This window comes from Epinephelus lanceolatus, chromosome 18, assembly GCF_041903045.1.
Source record: "Epinephelus lanceolatus isolate andai-2023 chromosome 18, ASM4190304v1, whole genome shotgun sequence".
NCBI lineage: Eukaryota > Metazoa > Chordata > Actinopteri > Perciformes > Serranidae > Epinephelus > Epinephelus lanceolatus.
The window spans coordinates 41,924,815-41,952,655 of NC_135751.1; the positions used below are offsets into that span (position 1 = coordinate 41,924,815).

Genomic DNA, 27,841 nt, shown 5'->3' on the forward strand with positions numbered 1-27,841 from the left:
TAGGGCGGGCAGTGATCACTGGGTTTGATTTATTTCCAAAAAACATGGCACGTCCTGACCCATAGCCGATGTGTTATCTGCAAAATATTAACTCTATTAACTCTAACTCTAATTTAAGACGTTGTTGAACAAATCATGGCGACTGTAAACTGCAGGAGTTTCCCACTTCAGAAGATGAGCAGAAACAACGAGTTTTGGGATCAAACATTTAAAGTGACAGCAACCAAAACTGAAATCCATCAGAGAAAAAAAGAAAGGTGAAATGTTCACAATCAATTAATTAAACCCTTTTGTGCAGCAAAGTCCCTCCATCCAACAGCAACAGAAACAAAGACTTGCAGGAGTGATGTGATCAGTTACTTAAAATTAGTCAATGGAGTTAATTATGAGAATGAGACACATTTTTTTTAACACATATTTGGCTTTCAAATACATTTCTGTCATTTTCTTTTGGGCCTTTAAAGCAACTTTAGATTTTTTATTATAATGAAAAAATATATATAAAATTTGACTCATACAATAAAGTAACCTCGTCCATTCAGTGCCTTTTTCCCATACAGTCTTAAAAAAGGGGGATTATAAGTACCATAAAATAGCTGCTTGTTCATATCAGAGCCTCTGCTGGTGCTGTAATCAACCCCTCCGTCACGGCTCTGTAAAGCTGTATATGCTACACACCCTGTCAGAATTACAAAAATACACACAAACATTAGAAGTTCTTTAATCTGTTTCTTATCAAACCAGAGGGTTCTCTGAATCAGATCCGTAAAGACCAGCACTGAAGAGACCCTGAAGAACCCTTATTTTTACACATGTACCCACCCCACCAAAACCCCAATCACAAGAAGACATGTTGGCATTTAGTTTGTGTAAACCATGTATACGTTACATTTGCACTTTATTATGAAATGCTCAAAAATGTTGTGGTTAGTGGTTCTGTTTTTATATAATTATTATTTTATATAACTATCACTGTATCCTGACCCAAGTACGAGACAGATCAGGCTGTTCTCACAAACGTTAAATAAATGCATCAAAATTTGTAACCCATGTAATTTGGAAAGTTGCAATCATGTGACTAATGTGCTGACTGGAGTAAAGAAGGAAGCGGTCCTGAGAGGTCCAGTTAGGAGGCAGGTTGGGGTGTTTGACGGGTCGCAAAACACAGGACTTTCCCCTGGAGACCGATGTTCGGATCCGTGTAAACTGTGAGTCATTTTAAGGTATGTCCACTCCATGTTTCCTTCTTAAAACCTAACTTCAGCAACTTTACTTGCCTAACCCTAACCACAGTAACATGAATTACATAACTACGTTAAGGACGTAACCTTATTTGTGGGGCATTAATTCGTGGGATTCCATATGAACCGTTGTCTGAGGATAAATTGGACAGATTATCTGTTCCTTTGCCTCCTCCTACTGCTCCTAATTGCATTTGCAAGAATCCACTGCTCCTGATGATGTATTCCCATCGAACGGTTCGTATGATATCCCTTGAATTTGCACCCCACAAATGACTTTATACAGTTACCTAATTAACGTAAAGTTACTGAGGTTAGGTTTAGGAAAAGAAACATGGTGAGGACGTACCTTCAAATGACTCAAAGTGTGCTCAAAGATCACACAGACCTGAACACTTGACTCCAGGGGAATGTCCTGAGCTAAAGTTTTTTTTTTTTTTGTAACCATCCACCACCGCAACCTGCCTCCTCACTGGCACTTGGGACTGTTTCCTTGTTTGCTGCCATCAGCACATTGATCACGTGATCGCAGCCTTTCAAAATACGTGAGATATACGAATTCAGGTGCACTGCTGTTTGTAGTGAAACACATGACAAAAAATTGTGATAACAGCCTGCTCCTGGACAGAAACAATTAATAAGAGCCAAGAGAATTCTGCAAAGCATAAGCAATCAGTAGAAGACCGACGATGAAAAACAAAGGAAGACTCAAACCACTTCTGAACCAGCACTAGTTTAGAAACCTTTAAGGTCCCCGTAGCTCTCTTCACCTTGGAAAAGCAACTCTGATGTGTAGCCTAGGGTTGTCAACATTTAACCGTTAATTGGTAAACTGATAATATTTTGACTTTTTACACCTACAGGTTAATTTTGCTACTCTTCACTGTACTACACTGCACTTGACCGAAGTCTGTTAGGAGCTAGCTAGCTAAGGGGGGACGTTACTGTAATCTCTGAATGAGCGGTGTTGCTAGCTAACATTAACTCCCTCCTGACCTGGGTGGTGTGCACTACAGAGCAGCCAAGGAACTGGTGGAGACTGGAGGGTGGATAGGGGGTGCTATTTTTCCACGTGTTAAGGTGGTTAGCCGGCTGTCTGTCAGCAAGCCAACAGAAAGTAAAATAAAAGGCAAAATATTTAGTACTAAAGCTCACTGAGCAAGGGTCACTGGTTAATGGCCGTAGGCCTTTTGAAAGCAAAATTAACCAAAACCGACATCCCAAGCTTTCTTGTTTTATCTCGGCTTCGGTTTAGTCTTTCTTTTTGGTTTACATTTTGTCTTGTCTTGTTTTCTTTACGTACTCGTCTTTGCTGCATATGTTTTTTTTCTTTCATTCAGGTGCCGTGGATTCTGGCACTGCCATTTGGAACACAAGGAGGAGACAGAGGAAGATGATGTATTTCATGTACTACTGTCTGGATATAGTGACAGCTTTGGCAAATATTATTTTATTTAGTTAAACACAACTGGGTTATGGTTCAGAAAAGACAATGTTTTGGCTTAAAATACCTGGTTTTGGGGCACTATCTTGGCAGGAAACGCAGCAATGTCTCAGTAAACAACAACAGCTCTTCGTGCCACTATACCCACTGGAAACACGACAGTGGATTGTTACGAAACACGCACATTTGGTGACTAAATTTTCACTGGAAAAACAGCGATGACTTAGTAAATCACAACCAGTTTTGTTAGTTGTTACGCCATTCAGCATCCCCTCCACCTCCTGATGACACAGTCAGCTCATATACTACCTCGCTTTAGAAATGTTGATACGATATGTATGAAACGTGTAAATGTCAGATATTCATGGTTTGCAGAGACAATGCCAACATTCTCTTCTGGCGACTGATAACCCACTGAAAAGACATAAAAACCCTTAAAGTCCAGAATCACAGACGCAGGCCTGGCATTAGATTTGAATTGTAGCTTAATGAAAAAAGTCTTGGCAGGCTGAACTCCTCTGGAGGCAGAAATAACGTGACTGGCAGGACTGACTGACTTTTGGAAAAAGAAATAACACATTCTTCCCCTTACACATGAATTCATAAGTAATTAAACCAACCCTCGCTCCGTTCAGTACACTCAGGGGTCGCTGCTGCAGCCTCTCTGCACGCCTTTCCAGCTTAAAGTAAAGACACAGTATCTGTTCACTGCATTTGATCTCTGCCAGTTATATTATTTTTGCCTCCAGAGCGGCTCAAACTCTTAAAAACGTCCGTGTCTCTAACAGCTCCAGTCATCTCGCTGGTATAAATCCATAATTAGTCCTGGAAGTGTTGCGTCCTCCTGACTGTCACATCATCTGAGTCCTGGGCATGGAGTCCTGCTGGTGTCCGGGGTACCAGTGAGCAAAATTGTTCATGTATCCTCCAGAGTGCACCGGCGCACCTTTGGCAGCCATGCTGATGTCCCACAGAGAGCAGGGGGAAGAGGAGGACGGCGGTGGGGGGGCGAGGTGGTCTCCCTCCGGTCCACAGGGCCCGTTCTTCATGATCTTCTTGTATTTGGATCGTTTGTTTTGGAACCATATTTTCACCTGGAGAACAAGGAAAGAGTTAATAACAGATTAGAAGCTGATGCAGACAACATGTTTGATGTTTCAGTGTGCACCTCATTAGGTCTGTTCCCAAACAATGGAAAAAATTACTCAAAGTAAAAGTGACTGAAGACGTAGTGCTGCAGAAATGTCAGCATGTTGCCTCGGGTTTGATAGTGAATGAATTTTGTCTTTAGAAAAAACACTTCATTCAAGGTCAACAGAAACAAAATAAAACTCCCCAAAACTGTCTTGGTTTGTCTTTGCAATGTTCCAACAATCAACAGCTCTGGTTTGGTTGAAATAAATCCTTAATACCCCCAGTTCAAATCAAATCAAATCAAATCAAATCAGGTTTACTTGTAAAGCAAATTTAAAGGAGTTAGATCTTAAAATATGCTGGCTCTATATGCACTATAATTATATTCCAAGAACCCAAAGCTGTTCACTTTATGATCATGTGTGACAAAAAAAGCAGCAGCACTAGGGATGCATGATATTGGATCTTTTGCCCATATATAACAACTTATTTGGCCAATAACCAGTACTGATATCGATATATCCACTTTTTTCCCACCTAATTTTAGTGATGATCAAGTCCTTCTGTCGTGAAATTCACATCATATTATACATGCATACTCTTATGATGATGGGCCACCAGCAGATGGAGACATGAAATACAATACTCTTCAATGTATGTGATATTCATTCATTGTGCAAAATAAGACATCAGAGAAAATGGATTTATTGTGTCAGACTTTTAAAATCCCTGTAAACATGTCAGTGTGAGTGAAATGTTCCTGCAGTGAATGTGTCACAGTGGGACTAACACACCCAGATCATGTGACTCCTGCATGTATACAGTCAATCAGACCCAAACTGGCCGAGGCGCTCTGAGCATGCTCCACAGTTTCCGCCCCGGGCTTTGACCCGGAAGTCCAATAGCATTAAATGTGTAAGAGAAGAAGAAGCCGGTAACAACATGGAGAAATCTACATCCAGAGCCGTGACTTTTTGGACGGACCAAATGTACAGAGCTGTAAAGTTGTCCACCATGGTAGCAGTTAGCAGCTAGCTAACCGTAGCTAACTTGTTTGTCCATTGTTTGGTCTGTGACGTAATAGGTCAACAGGAAAAAGGTCCAATACTAACAAGCTGAAAGGGGGCATATCTCCACCTATCGTAGAGGAGTCGCACATACTTGGCTCAATAAATGGATTCCCCTCCCGTGCTTGTGTACTGGGACAAGGACAGTAGGCCAGTTAGATGTCCTCATCCAGCTGGGACTGTAGCTCCACTTCAATGCGCATGGACAGTAAACCATAGCACACTGCAAAATCTGCTCAGGAATGGTCAGAGGAACATCACAAAGAGCTCAAGGTGTTGACCAGGCCTCCGAATTCCCCAGATCCCAATCTAATTAAAGATTCATGGGACATGCCAGTACCCCAGAGGTACTTTTGCTCCACGGTAGGACCTCCATGGATCAGACTTGGCTCTGACCTGTCTAGGCATGGACACATGACCTCTGGGGGTGTTCTGTGGTCTCTGGCATAAGGGTGTTGGCAGCGGATCCTTTGAGTCCTGTGGGTTGTGAGGTGTGGTACAAGCATGTCTCATGGATGCTCCATCAGTTTGGGATCTAGGGAATTTGGAGGCCAGGTCAACGCCTTGACCACTTTGTCACATTCCTCAGGTTGTCCCTGGGCAGTTTTAACAAAATGGGGGGCCACTGCTATTAGGCAGTGCTGTTGCCATGCCAACGGTGTTTGGGTAGGCGGACTGTGTCAGGTGGCATCTACATGAATGTCAGGACCAAAGGTTTCCCAGCAGAAGGTTGTATTGTACTGAGATGATCGATGCTTGTCACTTTACCTGTCAGTGGTTTGAACGTTTGGTGTATCATTATATGGCGATACACTGACATACTACACCTACCACAGCCACACCTGTCAGGAACACCATTAGAGATAACAATGCGGTAAAATAACCTACAATTAGCTTATAATGAGACGTTCAGATGCAGCAATAATCATAAAAAGTTATAGCATAACAAGCCAACAGCAACATAATAGACAGAAATACCATTACAGAAGGAGTGCCGACATTAACGCCACTGTGGCACCACAGACACTGTGTCTTCTGTGGGAGTGTTACAGTGATACAACAGGAGTTAATAATACCATTGCATACAGGATAATTATTACAACACTGTGGCTCCTATAGACACACGGTTCGTACCAATAACTTTTTAACTGCGTAAAATTACATGTATAAGCTGGAACGCTTACACTGCCCCATTATCTCAAACCCTGGAGTTATTTAATATGTTTGACACCAATAAACTTCAGATAGGAACTTTTGTATTTACATTTCTTCATAATTCACTTCTCATTTCTTTTCATGGTTTCTTTGTAACTGGTCTCAGATCTGCTGTTATCACCTCACCTGTTGATCAGTTCTACTAAACCAGCCCTGGTCACACAGGTCCAGTTATACGGACCAGCTTCTCTGCTTCACCTTATTTCTGATTTTTTAAAAGATGTTTAACACTGTCTCTTGACGGAGTGCAGCACTGTGTTAATGAGTTGTGATACAGTGGATGTAAGCCGTGAAAATATATGGAACTGCAATGAATCCTCCAATGTTCATAAGAGATTTTAAGGATTAGCACCAAACCGATGAGATTAGGTTAAGGAAAAGAATCATGGCTGGCCATCATCACGTGATTCACTTGGCGTAAAGTTATGTATTTAACCTAAAGTCCTGCACTGTCATGCTGTGAACTTAACATTAAGTTATGTACTCAACGTAAAGCTCCGTAGGTTAGGTTAAGGAAAACAATCATGATTTCCTATCATCATGTGATGCACTTGGCGTAAAGTTATGCACTTAACCTAAAGCTACGTAGGTTAGGTTTAGGAAAACAATCATGGCTGGGCGTTGTAGTATTATGTTCTTAAAATTAAGTTACATACCTAACCTAAAGTTACGAATGGTAGGTTTAGGAAAACAATCATGGCTGGCTGTCATCACACTATGTACTTAATGTACAGTTACATACTTAACCTCTCTAACTCTGCCAGGACGCCGACGTCCTCGCCCGCCCCTCCTCTGTTAAATGGTATCTCCCAGGCGCACTACGTCATCAAACCATGTGATGTTTGGTATTGCCGGATTCAGGAAGCTCTCGACTTTTCAAAAATAACATTGTTTTTCTCGTATTTATTATGTATTTGGCACCAGAGGAGCCTAAACACACAAAGTCCAAAATCACTATGAGTGGTGACAAGTCATGTCATGCCGTTTTTCGAGGGGAAAAGTTAAAGGATTACTCGTGATCTTATGTGGAGCTGTTAGCGGGGACTTAGCTGTTTTATAAAAGGTAAGAGTCTCACTCCTACCACTATTTTTGGCTGAGATACACCGTCTAGAAAGTGGGATCATAACTTTCACGATTCATATGGCTTTATTTGGTGATATTTTATGGTGTTTCTGTGTCATAAACAACATCAGCTATCATAATCACACCTGATTTCAATAAGGTACAATGTTTGAAGCTGGCTGAGTGTTGTTTGATCACTGATAGGACTGTTTTGAAGCAGAGTAACCCACTTGTCATTTGGAGCTCCGCCTGGATCTTTTCATGGTAAAAACACTGTAGAATGGTCATACTTTGAGCAGTCTTCTTCAAATTTGAAACAAGTGTTCATTGATAGTGTGCCTACAGCCCCACAGTGTCATTTACCTGCTCAGATGAAGCCACAGACAGTTATTCATCCTGAAAGACATTTTTTATTTTATTTTAGACAAAATCTTCAACTTATAACTGATTTCAGAGGCCCATTACTCTGTCTCTGTATCACCTAGAGTGTTTCTGACACTTTCACAAGAAACTTCAGAGAGTTTTCTTTCTGGCAAGACCTCATGCATGCATGTAGTCAGAGCGGTTCAGAAGCTACAGTCATTTTAATTTGGGTATGTCATTTTAGGCGTTTTTGCTACAAAATGGGGGTGGAGTGCAAAGTTAGGTTTTGGAAAAAGATCATGGTTGGGCATTATCACGTGATGTACTTAGCATAAAGTTACATTCTTAACCTAAAGTTGCAAAGGTTAGATTTGGGAAAGAATCAGCGTCGGTTCTGGTCATGTCATGAAGTTAATGTAAATTTCCATACTTAACATAGAGTTATAAAGGTTAGATTTAGGAAAAGAATCATGGTTGGGCCTCATCACGTTATGTACTTAATGTAAAGTTACGTACTTAACCTAAAGTTACGTAGGTTAGGTTTTGAAAAAGAATCGTAGTATTTGTGGAGCAGCGCTGTAATCCTAGTTTTCTTTTTCTTTTCTATCCCATCTTTTTTATGTATGTCTTGTTGGAAACTGTACTGTCAGGCTGCTCTCATAAACTCTTCCTACGTTTTCCCACAAAAATTAATGTACCAAAATTCGTACATATCCCACATATTTTGAAAGGCTGCAACCACATGACCAATGCACTACAGTAGAGTAGAGAAGGAAGTGAGCAGTCTTGTAGGGAGGCAGGTTGCAGATTGGACGGGTCACAAAAACGTGGACTTTACCCTGGAGTCTTGTGTTCGAGACCAAATGAACATTGAGTCATTTTAAGGTACGTCTTCATCACGTTTCTTTTCCTACACCTAACATCTGTTACTTTACGTTAATTACGTAACTGTACATTGGACAGTCGTGGGAGGCTAATTCGTAGAACATCATACAAACTGTTCTATGAGGATACATTGATTCTTAACTTTCTTTTAGATCATTTCAAAAAAGGTTTTGCAGTTTATAAGTTGGTGTTGAGCAAATACAGCAGTGGGTTTCTTTTAAAACACCCTCAGGTTTTTTTTCATCCCATTTGTGCATTTTCGTATGTTTTTGTTTTTCTTTTATTATATACGTGAATAAATAAATAAATAACTAAAGATATGAGTCCCATACTGATGCTTGTTGTAGAAAGTGTATAAATTCTTTTGAACACTTGAGGCAGCAGCTCCATTGAATAAGACAGACATGATACTATTAGGACATATCAAAATATTGAGCTGCATATCACTCCAGTCATATCTCTGTGGTTAGATGATTCAATTGTGTTGTTGTTGATATAGCTGGCATGTTCTCAGTTTCCAGCGTGCTTGCAAATTGAGCGTCGAATTACATGAATATGCCTCTCGGGCAACCTGTCAGCTTAGCAGGAACAAATGATTCATGAATAATTACATTCAGTCAGTGAAGGATACTTCTGTCTCAAACAGGTTTTAACTGCGCCGTAAAGGAAAAAAAAAATAAACGAACGCCCAGAGGACTGGAGCTGCACGGCTGGCTCCAGAGCAGAGATGAAAGAGAAAGGAAAAGAAACACACTTGGCACTAAAATTGTTTTCTTCTCCACACTGACAGTCCTGGGAGTTATTACCGCGAGAGTTTATAGATATTTATGAAGATGGTTGAAGTGGTTTATGGGAGATATTTTATTCTATTAAAAATCTAATTTCAGACAGCTCTAATTGACTCTAAATATGTGGAAAAAAATTATCCCTTTTACCCAATCATCAAAAAAGCTTCAGCTGGAAGAGCCAAGGAGTCCCGCTGAGCCAAACGTGACATTTAATGTGATCTCTATTGTTCCAGCGTATCTGCTGACGTCAATCACAGCCTGTAAGGAGTGAGTGTGGATGGTGGCAAAGACATAAAATCAAACTGCCACGCCATAAATAAGCAATGGCATTGTAATTACACCGCATGATGCTTTTTAATAAGAAATTAACTTGCACTTGTACTTTTAACTCTTTCTCCAAGTCCTCCAGTTTCTATATTCAGTAAATTGTATTAAAATCCAAATCACATAAGAATTGAGTTGTCCTTACAGTCGTTGCAGTCGAGCTTAAAACAAAACTGTGCGGCTTTATTTTCAATAATCTGCAGACTAATGTAATAAAAATGACAGCCACCAAACCGCAGTGCCTGCAGTATAATAATTACCCGGATGAAACCCTAAAGTGAATGTGTGGAGCGGAGCTTATGAGCCCAGGAGTCAATCAACAGCACGTTAAGTTAATGCAGCCTCAGTGAGAGGATTTCTGCCCTAATTATTGGTTTCATATTCCAGCAGCAACACGAAGCTGACAGCTTCCCTGAGAGCGCCGCCAACGACACTGACATTAGCGGAGAGGCAGGCCAGGTGCCGCTGGGTGTGTGTGTGTGTGTGTGTGTGTGTGTGTGTGCAGTATGTGTGTGAACATGATATACTCAACTCAGCTGGAGGGACTGTTGGTATTGTACATTTCTGTAAACCACAAATATATTTGCATGTTTCATATGTATCATATCAGTGTTTCCAAAGTGACGTAGTATGTGAGCTGACACTGTACAAACAACAAAACCAGTTGTTTTATAATGAGCCGTTGCTGTGTTTCCAGCAGCTCTTTTAGGTCACAAAACATGGGTGTTTTATAGCAACCAATTGCTGCTTTTTCAGTGAGGATAGTGGCACAAAATGCACTTGTTTTTTGCAGAGAAATCGCTGCATTTCCAGGCGGGATGGTGCCACATAAAGTGGTTGTTTTTGATTAAGACATTGTGCATTTCCAGCAAGGAATAATGTTTTCTTTTTATTGAGTCATTGCTGTGTTACCAGCGGCGCAAAACAAGGATATAGCAACCTGTCACTGTTTTTCTTTTCAGAGGGGATTGTGCCAAAAGACAGAGTATGTTTTTGTTTTTTTTTACCTAGGCATCACTGCATTTTATGCCGGGATAGTGCCATGAAAAGCAGTTGTTTTCTACCGAGACATCACTGTATTGCAAGCAGAAACTTTGCCACAAAAAGAGTTTTTTTCTTTTCCGACATTGCAGCTTTTCTGGGGGCGTAATGGCAAAAAAGCAGTTGTGTGTTGACCGAGACACTGCTGCATTTCCAGCTGAGATAGTTATCGCTGCTTTTCCAGCAGGGTTAGTGCACTGAAAAGCAGTTGTTTTTTTACATTGACGTCGCTGCATTTTATGCCGGGATAGTGCCACAACAAGCAATTGTTTTCTACTGAGACTTTGCTGTATTTCCAGCGGGTTTTGTGCCACACCTAGACATCGCTGACATTTCCAGCTGAGATAGTGCCACCAAATGTGATCGTTTTTTACCGAGACGTCATTGCTTTTCTTGCTGGGATAATTAAGAGATAATGCTGCCTTTCCAACAGAGTTAGTACAGTGGAAAGTGCTTTTTTTTTTTTTTTTACCAAAACACTGATCACTGTATTTCCAGCCACAAAAAGCAGGTTTTTTTTCTTTTTTTACCAAGACGTCAATGCAATTTTTTCCCCGTTTTTATTGAGATGTCACTGCTTTTGCAGCGAGGACAGAAAACTTTTTTTTTTTTTTTTTGCATTTCCTGCTGGGAGAATGCCACGACAAGCGGTTGTTTTTTACTGGGAAATTGCTGCATTTCCAGCTGAAGCAGTGCCACAAAAGAGGCATTTTAAGCCTAAACATGATTTTTTCTTAACCTTAAGTGATTTCTGTGTCTAAATCCAACCACACATTGACCACAACATTATTGGAACGTAACTTTTTAGTGTATCTGCTACATGATAACTTGCAAATGTAACATATCTGTGTTTTGCAGAAAAGGTATAATGCCAACATTAATTCTGGTGAATGGGTTTATTAAACTGAACCTTTAAGTGTTTCTACATATTCCTAAATACGGGGCGAAAAAGTTGTCCTGTGAGGATTTTTAGAAATAAAAGGCGTCCATTTGGTGAGTGGTTTAAGCGACGTACTGTATATGGGCACTGTGTGAGTGTGTGTGTGTGTGTGTGTGTGTGTAAGAGATTGTTGGAGATACAGAGAGTTTCAAGGAAAACGTTCAAACTGTGCTACGTGCCATTTCTCAGCTGCGTCTGGGAACATTAGAGATTTGGATGGAGGTGGTCAGCGGTTGGCTGCCAGCCTAATGGCGTGGAGGCAGGACAGAGATCTGGTGTATGATCACTATCTTCAAGTGTGTGTGTGTGTGTGTGTGTTTATGTTTCCATCTGTATATGTGTATGAAAATGCACACACCAGCTACATACAGTATGTTTGAGTACATGCACGTGTGCATGTGGATTGAAGTGCAGCCATGCGTGTGAGGAATGTGTGTGTGTTTGTGTGCTTGCACAGTTACATGTGCATGCTGGGTTAATTACAGCTGACTGAGAGCAACACGACTGTTTCACCACAGGCTGTTCTGTGTCTGCGTCAGTTTACTGTGTCGCAGCCAGACGAGAGAAAACCAACACCGTTTTTTTAGCGTGGCGACTACAGGATGGTTAAAGGGACATTTAACCTTCTGGGTTTCACAACCACCCTAAAATTCATCGATGAGGATCCATTTAGTCCGATAAAATATGGAAAGCCCAGAAACGCTACATCATGTCATCATTTTAACACATTAATGTGTTCGGGGAGCCAACAGGAAGTCAGCTAGCTCAGTCAGAGGAAGTCTGGCCAAAGAAGAAGAGCGGTACACAGACTCCACTCGCCCAGTAATGCAGAAGCTTGAGAAATTTTTCCGTAGTTTGTGCCCAGCGATCAATTTTAATTAAACTGAGTGGAACAAAGATTCTTGTGTTTTTAAATACTTTAATTCAGCGTCACTCTAACATGAATGATTCTTCAATACAAAAATGCAATAAATCAAAAAGTTCTGCCGACAGTCTTTGTCTGAATGCTTTAGAACATACTTTTCTCCACCTGATGGCGGTATGTGTGTAATATGTTCAGATTAGTGGACACCACACTCCAAAAATAACTGGATCTAGGGTGGAAAATGTTATGCCCAGATTGGACGGCGTTAGCATGGATTAAGTTAGTAACATTAGTTTGGGTTAGTTTACAAAATTTTGGCCTGTTTTGTCGAAGCATTGATGTTTTTCTTGTTTTCCAGTATTCATTTTCTTTTCTGGCAAATAGGGATGTCTATGGTTAACTGCTAATTGATTACCCGCCGCATGTTGCACATGTTGCACTACAGGTTGGTTTTGCTACTCTTCAGTTTACAGCACTGTGCACCAACCAGGTCAGGTGGGAGACACACAGCCGGCTAGCCGCGTGAACATGCAGAAACATGATGCCCATCCTCCAGTCTCCACTGGTTAGCTCACATAAGCCTTGGCAGCTCTACACGGCACACCAGCTGGGTCGGGTGGGAGCTAGCTAGCAACGCCAGTCGTTTGGTGATCCTGATCCAACAGCATTGCTGTGGAAACATTGTGCCCACCTCCGCCAGCAACATCATTACAAAACCGCTTTACCAGCTGTAATCACAATAGAGTGGCACCACTAGCTAGCTTCCACCTGAACCCAGGTGGTGGGTGGCGCAGAACAGCAACCAGTGGAGATTGGAGGGTCGGCACTATGTTCCCAAATGTTAACGCTGCTGTCTGTCTGTCTGTCTGTCTGTCTGTCAGCACAGCCAACAGGAGATGAAAGACAAAACATTTATGTCTCCAAACATTAAAATTTCACCATCTCTTAATGGGTAGCGATTTGAAATGTGGCGCTAAAGGTCACTGACAACGTAACAATGTAAGGTGTTTGTCTAGTGCCCCTGATGCTGCATGCTGCTGATGCCGCCACTTTTGCTAGGTAACAGCAGCGCAGCGAGCCTCAGAGAGAAGAGCAGGTGTCAGATCACCGACTGTATGATAATAACGTCCAAAACATGCGATTCACTCTCAGTGGTTTCTGTGACATTGAAAAATACTAAGACATATTAATGTTTAAAAACACAAAACTGGCAAAAATTGAGTTGATATTCATGTATTTATTATACTATTTATAGCTTGTCGTGTACACTTTATCTTGTACTATTTCTGACTTGACTCAACAACAATTCATGTGTACCCAGAATGCGTGAAGGTGTACAAATGGCAAATAAAGTTATCTTCTCTTATGCTAAAGTACACACCTGAAGGGCTCCATCTAGTGGAGAAGTCACGCCATGCTACTGCCCCTTTGTAGCACTGCTATTTCTCACCTTAATACGTTCACAAAAAAGAAGCGCCCGGTTTAAAAAAAAAAAAAAAAGCACCCACATTCTTTATCCCACAAAAATGTGTCTGCATTCTTCAAACGACAGCCTCGTCCTTTGTCAGCCAAACTCTGATACTATGACGACCATAATACCGTCAGTCGACGCTCATTTTCCCTGATGCAAATCGTGCGTCTCTGATAACCATGCATGTGAGTATGACTCGTAGTAAACCGCATTCAAAACCACTTTGCCACAACAAAAGGCGAAGCAAACGGACGGATCATCTGCTGCTCCCAGTGTAAACAGAGCTGTGCTGGCTAATTCATACAGGATTAGGACAGTTCATCTGATGACATCAGCTGCTTATGTACACTCAGCACACACACACACACACACACACACACACACACACACACACACACGGGTGTATCATATTTCAAAATATCCGGCTGTATAATGTTTCCTTAATGTTCAACACTCCGACCTTTGCTTTCCACCTTTCCAACACGTGTAATGTCTCTCTGATAATGACACAACTTTCAAAATAAGCTTCACCAACAACAGTGATAATAATGATTATAATTATACATGATAGCAGCTGTAAATAACAGTGAGTGTGTATTGTGACACGGTAAGCCCGTTCACTTAGAGGACATTTAGAAAACATGTTGCTGATGAAGACAACGGCTCCTGTTTCACTAATTTGACCCAGTGTCAAAAACTGTTTCTAATCTTGTTTCTTAATTGTTACTAATGTCATAGAATTAATGTGGTTTATATATAATAACTACACTGCCTCTTTATTTAATTATTCAGACAGGTACATTTTACATGTTTTTTTATGATTTGAATTTTTTTGGGAAGCTTTTTATGTACTTTTTATTATTTATATATTAATATTCTTTTATACTGTTTTTAGACAAGCCACATTGCACATTACAAACAAACAATTTGTGCTCTTTCAGTAACTTATTTTAGCCTCTGTGCTTAGCTTGTTGCTTGTTGTGTGTTTAACTGTCTCCTGTTTGTGTTTGAATGTCTCTGCCGTATAAAGTAACTTCCTGTATGATAAGATACATATCTATTTTTCAAAGCCAAAAAAATGCAGTAACTAGCTTACGTATTTGGTCAGAACTGAGACCTGATTCTCTCTTTTATACATGTTTTAATATGAAAAAATGTATCATGTCATAGAAATATATAAATTATGTGAGAAAAGCAATTTAAATTCACTCTAGAGAACAAATGAAAGCTAATGTTGAAATATCCACGATTAGTCTAGCTAACGCTAAAACTTGAATTACCTTTTAATTTCTCCCTTACTGTTTTCCATAATTGAAAAATATGTATTTTAATTAACTGCCATCCTGGTAATTCTTCTTTTTTTTCCACACACTAATACACTACAATACACTAATCCATGTAGAAAACAAGATGGCAGCCGTCTTGTTCAGGGCTTAAGAGGATATGACATCTTGGTGTGATGCATGCCAAACTGCAGACCACTGTTTGAGACCAAAAAAACAGCAAATCCAGTAGTTTATTTGAGAGTCATCGCTGTGTTTCCAGCGGCGTTTTCGCACCAAACGTGAGTGTTTTGTAGTGACTAGTCTGTATTTTCCAGCAGAAGTGGTGCCACAAAAAAGAGGTTGTACTTTGCAGAGACATTGCTGCTTTACCTGCCCCCAAAACTGGGGTATTTTAAGCTAAAACATGAACTTTTCCCGTCTGTAACCAAGTGGTTTTTGTGCCTAAATTTAACTCAAAGTTAACCACAGCTTTTTTTTTAACATAAAGTTTCAACACATCTGCTACATGCTAACGTACAAATGCTATGTATGACATCTTGGCGTGATGCATGCCAAACTGCAGACGACTGTTTGAGACCAAGAACCATTTAAACCAGTAGTTTATTAGAGCGTCATCACTGTGTTTCCAGTGGCTTTTACGCACCAAACGTGGGTGTTTTGTAGCAACCAGTCTGTGTTTTCCAGCAGGAGTGGTGCCATGAAAGGCGGCTGTTTATTGCAGAGACATTGCTGCTTTACCTGTCGGGATTGTAGCCCCCAAAACTGAGGTATTTCAAGCTAAAACATGAACTTTCCCAGCTGTAACCAAGTGGTTTTTGTGCCTAAAGTTAACCCAAAGTTAACCACAGCGTTTTTTTAAACATAAAGTTTCAACATATCCGCTACATGCTAACGTACAGATGCTATGTATGACATCTTGGCGTGACGCCTGCCAAACTGTGGACCAATGTTCTAGACCAAAAATCTACAAAACCAGTTGTTTGTTTGCGAGTCATCGTTGTGTTTCCAGCACAAAATGTGGGTGTTCTGTAGCGACCAGTCTCTGTTTTTCCAGCAGGAGTGGCGCCACAAAAAGTGACTGACCAGTATTTTAAGCTAAAACATGATCTTTTCTGAACCATAACTAAGTGGTTTATGAACTGTTGTTGAAATGTACATATTAGGGGTAGGGGAAAAATTGATACTGCATAGTATTGCAATATTTTTGTGTAATCACACAGTGCCAAGTATGTATTTTTTCATTATATAAATTATTAATATGACAAATACAAATTAAACTTTAGGTAGGCTACTAGAATATTACATTTACAGTTTATTATATATTAAATTTATAAATTTATAGTTGAAAAAAGGTAATAAATCGCAAAATTGCAATAATAGCCCTAGAACGTACAAATGTAACGTATTCATAATTTGCAGAAATGTACAATGCTAACATTTGTGCTGCTCTTTGCCTTTGAAAACATCAAATAAATGGTAAAGAGCAAGATGATGACAGCTTTTGTCATCTAAAAGACAGTTCTGGCATAATGTTATACATGATGATATAATCCCTCATTTATGCTTGTACTTAATAATAATTTCAAGTTATTTCACAATAGATTAACTTTAAATAAACTGACCAATGAAAAACAACTGTTCCTGTGCACATTACAGATACTCAGGAAATGAGGAAACAGTCAAAAGAACCAACCACGACTGTCTGAAGCCATAAAACCGTCTGCATACAGAAATATATGATAATATTCTCTCTGGTAAAAACTCACTTCACAGATGGAAAATAAGAGCAATAAAATTATGACTTTCGACAGGCAACATTAAAAAAACAAAAGTGCAACATCTGTCCTGGGATGGTTCCCAGACTGAGTGTTTAGAGCTGCAAATATCACAGCTTTAATCAGCTGGATAAAATCAATGCAACGTGGCAAATTAGACATTTATTTATTTATAGTTAAATTATATAAGGAGTGTCATTAAGCCCCAGAGCGTCTAGTAAAAACACAATATGAAATTCAGATGCTGAAGAGGCTAAAAAACACACGACAGCGTCCAGTGTTGGTTCACTGACTTCATGTGACAGATAAAATGGCTGCCGTGAGGCTTTTATTTGCACATGTGTGCAGCGGTGGGTGGAGTAAACAAAACCGGTGCTCTAGTAAAAGTATTGTTAATTCACAATTATATGGACTCAAGTAGAAATAAAAATACTCATAAAAATAACAACATGTGTCAGAATGTGGAATTCTTTAAAGTTGAGATGTCCACTGGTTTAATAAAGTAGGCAGCACGTAATCTGACTGTTGTTCCTCTGAAAGGCAAACAGGAAGTGTGGCCGGGGACATGCATGCGCCTCCTCTGAAGGAGAGGGAGGCGTCTCATCGCCTCAGGGCCCCATAAGGGGGTAAAAAGGGGAAAGCTTCTCGGACCCAGCTGTTCAAGGGGGCAACAATCACACTCATCCTAAACATAAATAACCACATTTTATTTTGAATAAAAATATTCATATTATTTATAAAACTACTGGCAACCTCCGGAGCTGAAAAATGAAGCCAACTCTGAAGTGCCAAAACCTGCAGTTCCTCTAATGTCCACTAGAGGCCGGCTCCAAGAGTGAGTCGGCCTCGAAAGAGCTCCATGTGAAAACTTTACAGAACAAAAACAGTTTTGGTCTCTGTAGCTAATTTAAACATTCATGACGACTGTACAGGGGCTGCATTTTTATTAAGGATTAAAGATATGCAAAAAAACAAAATTCCCATTCACATTTTAAGTCTATGGGAAAAAATCTTTTTTGGGGCCAATGGCATCACAGACCAGGAAGTTGTAATTAAACAGTTTGAGCTCTATGTGAAATTGGTTCCAAAGCCCGGTGCTGTCTCTGTGGGCTTTGGGTTTATTTATTAGGACTTGTTTTAGGGGCCCAGATATTTGTGAGCAGGCCTGGATCTGCTGCCATGATCTTAAACTGTAGTTTATTTAAGGGAGGGTCGTGGAAGGGGCGGAGCTAAATACAGCTTTATGCATCAGTAAAAGTAGTGAGACGTTCAAATATTTCTTGTTACATAAAACACGAATTTTGGTGACGTTAAAGCAAGACGCATTTGGCAAATTATTATTAGTTTTGAAGTTTTTAAACATTTAATTTAAGTTTGAGCTATTCAGGGACGAGGAGGGGAAACGCGTTCGAAAAACAACAAAAATGAAGGCGGCAAAAGTTTAAGTAGGTGGACGAATCCAACAACCACCGACTTTCACCCAGGAGGTTGGTGTTCACTTCCTGTAAGATTGTAAAGCCAAACCTTGTTCTTTTTTCCTAAACCCAACCACGTGTGTTTGTTGAAGGAAGAAAGCAACAATTTGCGGTGTTTTATTTTGAAAGAGACTGTATGCAAACTGTACATTTCCTGTGAAAACAGAAGTGTATTTTGAAAACAGACGGAAGTCCATGACCAAATGTGGACATGTGACAAGGTCGCAGTGAGGATGGGTTGCACGTTACTGTGTCTCGCATGTTAAGGGGCTAAAATTAGTGAGTTCATTTGAGTGTCTCGTGCCCATCAATGCCGATTGGAGTGAAAAGCGGTAAATACCCGTAACTACAGCAGAGTCATTTGACCTCGATTAAAACCCTTCCTGCTGCATTAAAAAACCAGATGTTAGCAGGTGTTGGTGGGTGTTTGGTGCAGTGGGAAAGGGGCAACAGAAACAGACAACCATTCACACTCACACCCACAGGAGGACATGACCAGTGGGTTCGAACCCTGAACCCTCCTGCTGTGAGGCGACAGTGCGATTCCTCTGCAGCGCCGTGACGCCCACAGTGCAGCTTTGTCACCTCGGGCCTGGAAAATCTGGTAATTTTTCCAAATTGTTAAGTCTTCCATGAGCGTGGGAACCCGACATGTTGCAGCATGTTTATGAGTTCTGAAAGATTGATGTGAGACATTAATGGAGATTCATGAAGTCAAAGCCTTCTAAGACTTTTTAAGGATCGGCTGGAACCGCGATCGCAACTGTGCTCAAGTCAGAGTAATAAGTGTTCTGCAAAAAGTACTGAGAGGGAGAGATGACCAGCGGCAACTCATCGCTTTACCCTCAGCTGCAGACATGTGAAGGAGGATTCACAGTTACACACACACACACACACACACACACACACACACGCTGCCCGTGCTTCAGAATCAGTGACTGACCTTTTTGTTTCACCTTGCTTTGTCGTTCAGTTTCGTGTCCTGACAACAATTGATGACTAAACATCACATGACCTTTATCAGATTTCGTGCCAGTGTGTAATTACAGCCAGAGGAGCGTACGGTGACACCGGCCAACAAGAATGTACCGCTGCCTGTTCGGGTTTCTGTATCCGAGTTATTTCACTGTGAACCACCGAACACGTGGAATTCCACAGAACCAATAAGTGATGGAGTCACACTCTCAGGCTATTTTCCATTAAACATAACGACATATATGTTGTATTAATATGAACCTTTGCTGTGATCTTACCCTCCAGCGATAGCTCGGGGCGACACCCTTACAGTGCGTCATGTATCGTTTGGAAATTGAGGTGAGCTGATGCAGGTACGCCCTCAATTAGAGAAATTAGCCAACATTTTGTTCATATTAGAAATGTTTCCGACTCCTGTCATCAAAGATAATTATGGTTTCACCCTCAGCGATAAAATGTCTGTAAGAAATTACTCGTGAGAATTAAACCGAGGAACATAGAGAAGTGTTTTTTAATTCCAGGCATCAGTTTGAAATAAAAAAATCTAATATAAGTTGTGTGTTGTCGGCCACCGTACCTGGGTCTGCGTCAGGCCCAGTTTGGCTGCCAGGTCGGCCCTCTCGGGCAGGGCGAGGTACTGGGTCTGCTGGAAGCGCTGGTTGAGGGCCTGGAGCTGCAGGCTGGAGTAAATGGTCCGAGGCTTCCTGATCTTCTTCCCCTTCCCGTTCAGCCTCACCTCCCCATTCTCGATCACCGCCGTCGGCTTCTCGTGTTCTGGACAAACATAAATATCAACAGGAGGATTTCAGTGGGGACAGACGTCTGGTCTGAACGTTACAGACAGAAGATCAGTTAGAGTGCTTCAACTTCTGCTCATGAACTGTTGAGGAAGACACAAACTCAAACCTCCACTGTCCTGCTTTGTAATTTACATTCTCACTTGTGGTCATGTTGCTGATTAATAACACACAAGTCTGAAAACTGGAACAGAAAATGGGGAGAAACTCTTAGTTGCAGCTCCCGTTACTGACAAGTAACGAGTGAGCGCAGCCTGGCCGACCGGAGGAGGAAAAGTGGGGGACAGATAATATATTAACCCTTAAAAACCTGGATTGACGTCACTTTTACTGTGCTGTGTACAGGCGTCTTTCACACGCATTTAAACTTTTGAACCTTTGAAGCAAATTGGTTTGATCTCCTCTGAAAACATAAAGAAAAAGGTAATACGCAACGTGGTAAGAAATGTCCTGCAAACTGCAAGAAAACAGAAGATTTAGAATTAAAGATAAGTTTAGGAAAAATGTCCAGAAGACTTAATTTTCAGGTACTTTCCTGTACTTTTTACTTTTTCTTTTCTGTATTGCCAATTTTCTGGTAATTTTCTTGTACTTTTTTTTGCTAATATTGAAATATAAATTATTAATATTACAAATACAAATTACAATCTGCTGCAATTAAAATGAAAACTTATCTTATTAGATAAAACAGATGTTAGAAAAGTTTTCTCTTGGGGACATAACTCAGTTGGAAAAAGACAATTCTTAAACTTAGTATATCGTAACATGTTTTAAATCACAAATATATTGTATCTTGACTTGTGTATCGTGATAATATCATATTGTGGAGCCTCTGGAGATTCAAACCTCTATTTTTATACAATATACACGCGGCTTCTGTTCAGCGTATTCTCATAGAATGGTTTGTATGATATCCCACGAATGACGTTACGTCCTCAATGTATAGTTATGTAATTAACGTAAGTTACTGAGGTTTGGTTTAGGAAAAGAAACATGGTGAGGGCGAACTTTAAAGTGACTCAAAGCTCAGACAGTACCGTGATTTTAATGCATTTTCTTGTTCTGTAAAGCACTTTGAATTACTTTGTGTACGAATTGTGCTCTACAAATAAACTTGCCTTGCCTTACCGAACACGCAGCTCCAGGGTTAAGTCCATGTTTTGTGTCCCGCCCACCACCCCAACCTGCCTCCTTACAGACGGCCTCTTTGTTTGCTCCCGTCAGCACATTGGTCACGTGATCGCAGCCTTTTAAAATATGTGTAATATGTACAAATTTAGACGCGTCACTTGTCGTAGAAAAACATACAGTTTGTAAGAACAGGCGGCTGTATTGGTGCGTGGACAGGAACATGTTCAGCGTTATTTTACAGGAAGTTTTTGTTTAAAAAATAAAATGTCTTTTGGCTGTGAGGACAGAACACACACGGGCTCAACAGTGAAGCAGTTTAAGTGTGCATCCAAAATTTAAACACAGCATAATTCAGGGCTCCCACACATTTTCACAACTTCTCCGTGACGGCCGGTTTAAGTCCTGGAAAATGAGAAGCGTACAAGTTTTCCATTTGGATCAAACATCAAATAAGTTTAGAGTTAATTTGCCATACTTGACATCACATGTCCTTCGATGTGACTATTGCACATCGCAACGTTGACTCTGGAACCAATACATCATGCTAAGCCAGGGGTGTCCAAACTTTTTAAATGGGGGCCAGATAAAATAACTTGAAAACACCTGGGGGCAAATGATTCTCACATCAAAAGGTTGTTTTTTTGTTTTGTTTTTAAAGTGAGACAAAGGCAACCATTTTTATCTTTTAATGAGCTGTACCTACGTGATGCCTGTCTACAATGTAGTGTATGATAGTCCTATCACTGTGAGGTGAAGGGTAAAAATTTACCATTATTGTGTAAAGGGCCACTTATGGTATATTTTGAAAATCAAGCTGAGGTCTGATTAAAATTGGTCTGCGGGCCACAGTTGGCCCCCGGGCCAGACTTTGGACATGCCTGCCCTAAGCCGACACATATCAGAGCTACGTTATGTCAACGGCTAAACTACAAAAAACAAATTCGCTGATATGTTACATTACATTGAGGGTTATACCCGGAAGATTACTGTAACAATTAATTTCATCACAAACAACAAAATTCCCAAAACTTTCAATCATTTTTACTAATTCCAGGACTCTTCCAGGCCTGGAAAATGAGACTTTTCCAAGTTCTCCATGACCGTGGGATTGTTTTTAATAAGTGAAAATATCAAGCTTTTTGATTTGTAACAAAATGTGACATAAAATAATTCAGTGAGGACAAATGTTGTTGGATTCACTGAGACTTCACTGAGCACAGACGTCTCTGAGCTCCAGGAACAAAACACTGTAAACACAGTCTGATTCAGTTTTATGAAACTCTGGTGTGTGACGACTTGAACAGAACAGATGCAGGTAGAAAGACAAATCCTCTCTGCAGCTCAGCCGAGAGGGCTTTTCCTCATTTTTCCAGAAAGCTCTGCGGCCGTGTGTTCGCCCACGCTGATCTTTGTTATGACATGAGCTGTTAGCCTGCAGTGGCAGGAGAGAACAGCTGTGGACGAGCCGAGGCCCCACAAGACGCCGCGGCTCTGTAACTGAGCTCGTGAGGCAGCAGAGACGGCAGCAGAGACGGCAGCGCTGCGCTGACGAGTGCCGAGAGGGAAACAAAGAGCTCTGCGACGTAGTCACTGTGGAGAAGTAAACTTGAAACCAGCACAGCGACGTGTGAAGCTGTGACTTCTGTTGACACTGGTGTTGCTTTATTCTTTGCTACGTAACATTTGTGGTTATTTTGCTGCTGGATTAGTTTATTCAGTTGATTTGCAGACCTGTAGCTGCTTCTGTGTTGAAGGTTTTGGGCTGTTTGGGCACACCAGGTGAATTGTGGGTAGGCAGGTAGAGGAGGGGGCAGGCAGCAGTGAAGGGAAAGAGAGGCTGCAGACGCCATCGTTCTTTGTTCACCTGCTCACTGACTTGGTAAAATAAACCGTGTGAGACGTCACACTCGCCCCAACAAAGGTCTTAATTTCCTGCCGTACGATCGGCTCCTCAGCAGCTGTTTGAGTTTCACTTTTTCGGAGCCTGTTAGTCTGATTTTTAAACTCAGTGCTCACACAGTCTAAAGACGTCTGAACGTCAGCTGAACTTGGGAAACGTGGCGTCAAACACACGAATAGAACGAGCTCCGAAACATGTTCAATCACACTCGTAACTGTGAAATGTGTCGTTTCAGCACTCTTGATACAGCGATTCACATCTAATATAACAATAATAATGTTTTGTTCTGAGGACAGTGAGCTTCACTTTACTGTCATGGTGCCGCAAACTGCAGCTGTGAGCGTCTGAATAATTCCTCTTTAAATATATGTGTGTTATTTCTTTTTGTCTGACGTTATTCAGACCCAGGACATCGTCACAAACTGGACCTCGACTTCTGATAAAACAGAAACACATGAAGCCTGTTGGAGGAAATCTTGGTGTCATGTTTTATAGTAATTTATATTTTGAGCGACACATCAGTAAATCTGTCCGGTTGTGTTTTAATCACCGCAGAAATAAGATTTATTTAAACTTTCACAGCTGCAGAAACTGTCAGACAAGCTTTTACCTCTTCCTGCCTCGATGACTGCGACGGCCTCTTTTCTCATCTTCATCATAAACCTTTAGAACGACTTCAGATTGAACCGAACAGGAAGTCTGATCACATCACAGCAGTCTGACTCCAGATTACACTTCAGACCTTTTAATCCCTCATAAACCTCTGGGTAGTCTGAGCTCCTCGGGCGGACGTCTTTGAAGACTAAAGGGGACGGAGCTTTGGAAATGAGGGCCCTGAGGCTCTGGAGTGACCTTCCCGAGGAAACATGGCTGTCGTTTAAATCTCTCGTAAAAATGTACTTCTGTCCGAAAGTAAATCCTGATTTCATCATTGATTTTAATTCTTGTTTATTATCTTGATTTTAGTTTTGGCCGTCTTTATTTTATCTTCAACTCAGGTGACAGTTAAGTTTGTTCCATTCTCCTTTAAACTTAAAACTTTAAACAACAATATATGATTATTATTATTATTGTGGAAATGTTTCATGTCTTATTCTAAACTTACAAAGACAAACAGATGAAACTCAGTGATGTCACCAGTTTGGGGTCAGAGATGTTTGACTCCCAGTTTGACCTCATATAAACAAACTGTTATTAAATTCCAATATGAGAAATTAAAGTTATTTGGGAAGTGGGAGCGGTGACGCCGTGCGCTCTGTCAACACCAATAACTGCATCTGCACGAACATGTGTTTCAGCAGGAGTTATAGCTGATGAAATACTGCAGCATTTTCAATTTAAAATCGTGTTTGTAAATAATTTTTAAAAGACGAGGAACTTCAGTGCTGATGAAGCAACGTGAGGTTTTTGAGTCTTTTATTTATAATAATAACTTTATTTATAAATGATGCAGAGACGAGCTGAGAGCACCGGCACAAATTTTAAATAAAGTTTGATTTAAACAGTATCCAATGGAATTTGCACAAAGTTGAGTTTGGATAAAATCAGTTCACATGTAAACAGACTGAATTACAGTTTAATTTCTTGCATTTTTTGCCCTGTTTTTATTTATAAATAGTGAAACTATATTTATTACAATCTTGAGTTTTTCTACAATAATATTTAAGTGATTATTATTAAAGATTTGAACATTTTTATCGCTGTCTTCATCATTTTTCTTGGACCTCCTGACGACTTTCTTCTATTTTTAATTAACAAAATGAGATTACAGTTTAATTTCTTACATTTTTTTCTCTGTTTTTATTTATAAATAGTGAAACTATATTTATTACAATCTTGAATTTATGTTGTTTTATTTGCTTTCATTTTGTTGACTGTAAAACTAGTTTTAAACTTAATTCTGAGTGCCGTTAAAAAGTCTTAACTCCGACATGCAGCAGACTTTCCTCAATGATGTCTCTAAGAATGTATTTTAAGAGACATTAAATTATGATGTAACGATTTATGTTTTGTTTTATCATCACACACACATCTACATATTTTTTGTATTTTAATTGTATCACTATTTTTTTTGTTCTTGTGTGTCTTGTAGGATTTGTCCTGTCTTAGTTTTGAATTGTTCTTATTTTACTTACTCAATTCTTTATTTGTGTCACTGTTGGATCAACCAAATATTTCTGTTTTCCATCTTATTAATTTAAAAAAATGTCAATAAACAGATTGTGGATAACACCAACAAAAAAAATCCTACTTACCCTTTTAGAAAATTAGATACTGTGCATGTGAAGAAAGTTTTGACGGAGGAAACTAAATGATTTGGCCTGCAGTCACACTTTATTTAATTGAATGTGTTAACAAGGACCTTAATTATTATTATTATTATCATCAGTGGTTACAGTGGTTCATGTTCAGACTCTACGTGTGTTAATAATAATGTCACATACATGATGATTGAAGTGTCCACTTCAGGCTGCAGGAAAGAGCAGATTGTTTTCTCCACTTTATTTATTTATTTATTTATTGTCTTTTTTATGTTCTTTTATTGCTCCTGTAAATCACTTTAAATTGTGTCTGTATAAATAAACCTGTCGAAGGATCTTTTTCATCGAGCTGAAACAACTTCATCTACGGTTCTTTATTCAGATTTAAGGCACAGATCATGTTTTTATTTATGATTAGATATTTGTCAGTGTTTCATCTGAGGTTTGAACTTGTCTTAATGTTTTAAATGTAGCTTTCTTTAATGGTTTTATTTGGTTTGTGCAGCCTGAGAGGAACCAAACATTATTTCATTGAACATTTACAATAAAGTGTTTTATGTCTTTTTGAAATGTGTGGTTTATATACATTTAATATTTTTCTGTGTTTGAACTGAAGCATGTTTTAAGACACCAGATGTTCAGCTGCTGTCAACATGTAATGTTTTTTTTAAAGGTTGAATTTCAAGGTTTTATTATTTCTTAAAGTATTGTTATGCATTTTTAATCAGAACTGATCTGTTACGTCTCAAATTTCTTGTGATAATTTATTTTGAAATAAAGTTAAAAATCTGTAAAAGAGGAAACAATTTTTCTGGCTCAATTTCTTTTAATCTAATTCTACAATTATTTCCTGTAATACTATCAGGCTGAACGTGGAGTCCAGTTTATTATTATTATTATTATTATTATTATTATTATTTTTATGATGATGATGATGATGATGATGATAGATGCAGGCCTGTGGGCTCAGGCAGCAGACACAGGCCGGATGTTACTCGGCAGATGACGGCTGAGGCTTTGGGTTTGGAGAGGGCGCAGCTCCCGGGCCGCTGCGGGACACCACAGGCCCGGTGTCGGCTGCTTCTTGTGGAGAGTCCCACAGTCTGAGCGGGCCTTAAACTCATCTCCAGTCCAACCCCAAAGTACACTGAACATAACGCTGCGGCGGACCTGTGTATGGATCCAATTATTGCGCTGCGCTGCGGTTCATTTTCATGTTTCTTTGGAATATAGACTTCAAGTGTTTGAACCAAACATCTGTGAGAGATGAGGGTTCAACTCCAGCTGCATTATTCTGTGCGTAATGTTGCGTTTAATGTCCCCTGTGCGCATCAGTTTAACTTTTGTCTTCAGTTAAGACGACACATTAAATTATTAATGGGAAATATAGATTTTTTTTAGCACCAATAAAAATGAAATAAGGGAATGGAACAATGTGATTGGCTGAGCTCTTTCTTTGTTTGAGATCTTTCAACATCAGCAGCACCTGAAAATGCGCCACGCGCGTCACGCTCCATAATATTTAGGAGCTGCAAATAAAAAGCACAACATGAATATTTCTGTGTGAACCGACCTGCATCCTCCAGTCTGGTGTGTCCGAGCGCGCCGCCGTGACCCCCGTGCTGATAAGGCAGGTAGGCCCCGGGGTGGTGCGCGCTCACGGGGCTGTGATAGGGCGGGTATCCCAGCGGGCGTCCGTACGACGATGCACCGGAGGAGAAGGGCCCGTCGTGCTGCGAGGGGCCCACAGCGTGCAGCCCGTGGACCGGGTAGTGGTTGTGGGACAGGCCCGGGGAGGGCTGCTGGTGCCCGGGGTACCCGTGGCCGCCGAACTCCAGGAAGGCGGATTTGGAGGGATCGGGCGGGACTAAAGTGTCCGATATAGAGCTCATAGTCATCATTGGGGTGAGGGGCAGTGATGAGGAGGGAAATCAGAGGGGTCAGTATGACCTCCGGAGGGGGGCCATCATGAAGGAAGCCACCATCAATGTCACAAGAGTCTGCAGACTTTCAGAGGAGAGTTTCCAGGAACAGTCAGCAGCCTCTTAAAATGTCATCTACCTTTTGTTCTGACTCCCGCTGCAGGAAAACAAGACTTCACAGCGGCTCTATGTGGGTTTGCCCTCCGCTACATCCCAGCTCAGCGCTCCGCAGACCTCACGCTCAGTCACAAACACCATTTAGACGGACAGGACGCGCGGCGGCGCTCACAAAAACAAACCCCCGAAACTCTCCGAAAAAAGCCGAAAACCTGATTTAAAATCCTCCACACCGAGTACTCTCCTTCTCCTCTCCGTCCTGGACCCGCAGCCCGGTGCTCGGTTCCCTCCCGTGTAGTGAGGAGGCGTTGAGAGGAGCGCAGTGTGTTCCTCCTCTTCAGAGCGCACTGTGAGTCTGCAC

General features: G+C 40.6%; 1 protein-coding gene across 1 annotated transcript; it reads right to left on the reverse strand.

Annotated features, from left to right (window-relative positions):
* LOC117267934 (homeobox protein Dlx4a-like) lies at positions 1-27,841 on the reverse strand. Its single transcript, XM_033644011.2, has 3 exons — positions 27,015-27,841; positions 19,930-20,126; positions 1-3,779 (listed from the first exon to the last, which is right to left on the reverse strand). The coding sequence occupies exons 1-3, from the start codon at positions 27,340-27,342 to the stop codon at positions 3,537-3,539; spliced, it is 768 nt and encodes a 255-aa protein (XP_033499902.1). The 5' UTR covers positions 27,343-27,841; the 3' UTR covers positions 1-3,536.